The 2,808-nt window shown below is 60.1% G+C and overlaps 1 protein-coding gene across 1 annotated transcript in view; it reads right to left on the reverse strand.

Annotated features, from left to right (window-relative positions):
* Window positions 1-1,540: 1,540 nt before the first annotated feature.
* Window positions 1,541-2,808, reverse strand: part of CNNM4 (cyclin and CBS domain divalent metal cation transport mediator 4) — a gene marked incomplete at its 5' end in the record, with an annotated part of 6,170 nt that continues 4,902 nt past the window's right edge. The window contains 2 exons of the mRNA XM_009076668.1: window positions 1,541-1,750; window positions 2,671-2,807. Coding sequence (XP_009074916.1) covers window positions 1,541-1,750; window positions 2,671-2,807 — 347 coding nt within the window. The remainder of the gene's footprint in view (window positions 1,751-2,670; window position 2,808) is intronic.

Raw genomic sequence — 2,808 nt, forward strand, 5'->3', positions numbered from 1 at the left:
AGCTCTGTGTCACCCCAAAACCAGGACCCTGCACCCCCTCCCCGGCCCCGACACCCTGAGACACCCCACGGGGGTGGGGGGAAGGCACCGACGCCGCCGAGGGGGTCCCAGCACGCTCGTGACACCAGGGAGGGACAGGGGGTGCTCCCAGATGCTCAGGCCTGTGCCAAGCTCTCCAGCACCACATTCCCCCTGCCCCGGGCCAGCGGGAACGGGGAACGGGCAAGGACAGGGCTCGGCCTCAGCCAGGAGGAGGAGGAGGAGAGACTGCGCAGCCCAAGGGTCCCTCTCCGCCAAAAACACCGGAGAAGGGATGGGACACCCATCCTGGGGGGGACTGAGGAGTTGGGACACCCATCCTGGGAATCCCAACGTGGTGTAGGAGACCCAAGGGGTCAGGATGCCCCATCCTGGGATGGTGTAGGAGACCCAAGGGGCCTGGACACCCATCCTGGTGGTCCCAACATGGTGTAGGAGTCTCAAGGCGTTGGGACAGCCATCCCAGGGGTCCCAACATGGTGTAGGAGACACGAGAGGTTGGGATGCCCATCCTGGGGAGACCTGAGGGGCCTGGACACCCATCCCCAGAGTCCCAACATGGTGTAGAAGTCCCAAGGGGTTGGGATGCCCATCCTAGGGGTCCCTACATCGTGTAGGAAACCCAAGAGGATTGGGATGCGTGTCCCAGGGGTCCCAACGTGGCATAGGAGACACAAGGGGTCAGGATTCCCATCCTGGGATGGTATAGGAGACCCAAAGGGTTGGGATGCCCATCCTGGAGGTCCCAACGTGGCGTAGGAGACCCAAGGGGTCAGGATTCCCATCCTGGGATGGTATAGGAGACCCAAAGGGTTGGGATGCCCATCCTGGAGGTCCCAACGTGGCGTAGGAGACCCAAGGGGTCAGGATTCCCATCCTGGGATGGTATAGGAGACCCAAAGGGTTGGGATGCCCATCCTGGGATGGTATAGAAGACCCCAGGGGCCAGGATGCCCATCCTGGCAGTCCCAACATGGCATAGGAGACCCAAGGGGTCAGGATGCCCATCCTGGAGGTCCCAACGTGGCATAGCAGACACGAGGGATCAGGATGTCTATCCTGGGATGCTGTAGGTGACCCAAGGGGTCAGGATGCCCATACTGGAGGTCCCAACGTGGCATAGGAGACACGAAGGGTCAGGATGCCCATCCTGGGATGCTGTAGGAGACCCAAGGGGTCAGGATGTCTATCCTGGGATGCTGTAGGACACCCAAAGGGTCAGGATGCCCATCCCAGGGGTCCCCGAAGCGGCGGATGAGACCTGAAGCTCCCTGAGCCGTCGGCGGCCGGCGGAGACTTGTCACCGCCATCCGGTTCAACGCATTCCAGAACGAGCCATTCCGGAGAGCAGCAGCAATTCCCAACTCCTTCATTCCCCTCCACGCTGCCTCCTCGGGCTCATCCCGGTGCCACCGAGGAGACGCCGAGCGTTTCCTACCGGGAAAAGGGTCCCTGCACCGGGCACGCGCCGTCCCTCCAGCACGCGCCGGCGGTGCCGGGGTCAGATGGAGTTTTCCAGGGGACTGTGGTTGCTCCGGCGGCTCAGGCAGTTCCTCTCGTTCAGGAGACTCGTGGTCTCATCGGCAGGGGCAGGAGGCTCCGGTTTCTCCGGTGCCCCAGGGTCCAGTTTGGGTGCGTTGCTGTCGGGGGACTGGGGACAACTGTCTATGCGGGAAGCCGTCAGGCCGTTCTGGTATTCCTGTCGTGTGATCTGTGCCAAGGAAAACCAGCAGGGATCATAGAATCATAGAATTTAGGGGTTGGAATGGACCTTACAGATCATCTATCCCAACCCCTGCCCTGGGCAGGGACACCTCCTCACTAGATCAGGTTGCTCAAGGCTCATCCAGCCTGGATTGAACACCACCAGGGTCGGGGCAGCCACCACGTCCCTGGGCAACCTGTGCCAGTGTCTCACCACCCTTAGAGTAGAAAACGTTTTCCTCACAACCAACCCAGACTTCCCCTCCTTCAGTTTGAACCCATTACCCCTTGTCCAGTCCCTGCAGCTCCTAACACAAAGTCCCTCTCTGGCTCCTTGTAGCCCGTTCAGATAGTGAAAAGTTGCTCTGAGGTCTCCACACAACCTTCTCTTCTCCAGGCTGAACAGCCCCAACTCCCTCAGCCTGTCCTGACAGGGGAGATGATCCAGTCCTCTCATCAACTTGGTGACCTCCTCTGGACTTGCTCCAACAGTTCCATGTCCTTCTAATGCTGAGGACACCAGGACTGTATGCAGGATTCCAGGTGGGTCTCACCAGAGCAGAGTAGAAGGGAAGAATCACCTATTTTGTCCTGCTCCTCACACTCTTGGCTGCAGCCCAGGATTCCACTGGCTTTCTGGGCTGAGCTCACACTGCAGCTCATGCTGAACTTCTCACCCACTGTCCCTCCAAAGTATTTTTCTCCTCACTGCTGGATCCAATCCCTTCCCCACCCAACCTGTAGCTGTGCCTGGCATTGCCACGATGTACCCAGATGTAGAACCTTGCGCTTCATTTTGTTAAACTCCATGAGCTTCGCATTGTTCCACCTGCCAAGGTCCCTCTGGATGGCATCCCTTCCCTCCAGCAGGAGGTGGGGGATCCTGTTGGGGTGTTCCCAGCCCTTCCCCACGGGGATGAGGCTCACCTTGACGAACTGGAGGTCGGTGAGGGCGCGGACGCTGAAGTCAGCCACGTACTGGGCGGCAGTGCTGGCGTTGAGCTGGTTGTTGCTGCCGCTGATGGGCGACGACACGGACTCCGAGCGCTCCTGGTAGCTGAGGGA

This window comes from Acanthisitta chloris, unplaced genomic scaffold, assembly GCF_000695815.1.
Source record: "Acanthisitta chloris isolate BGI_N310 unplaced genomic scaffold, ASM69581v1 scaffold20526, whole genome shotgun sequence".
Taxonomy (NCBI): domain Eukaryota; kingdom Metazoa; phylum Chordata; class Aves; order Passeriformes; family Acanthisittidae; genus Acanthisitta; species Acanthisitta chloris.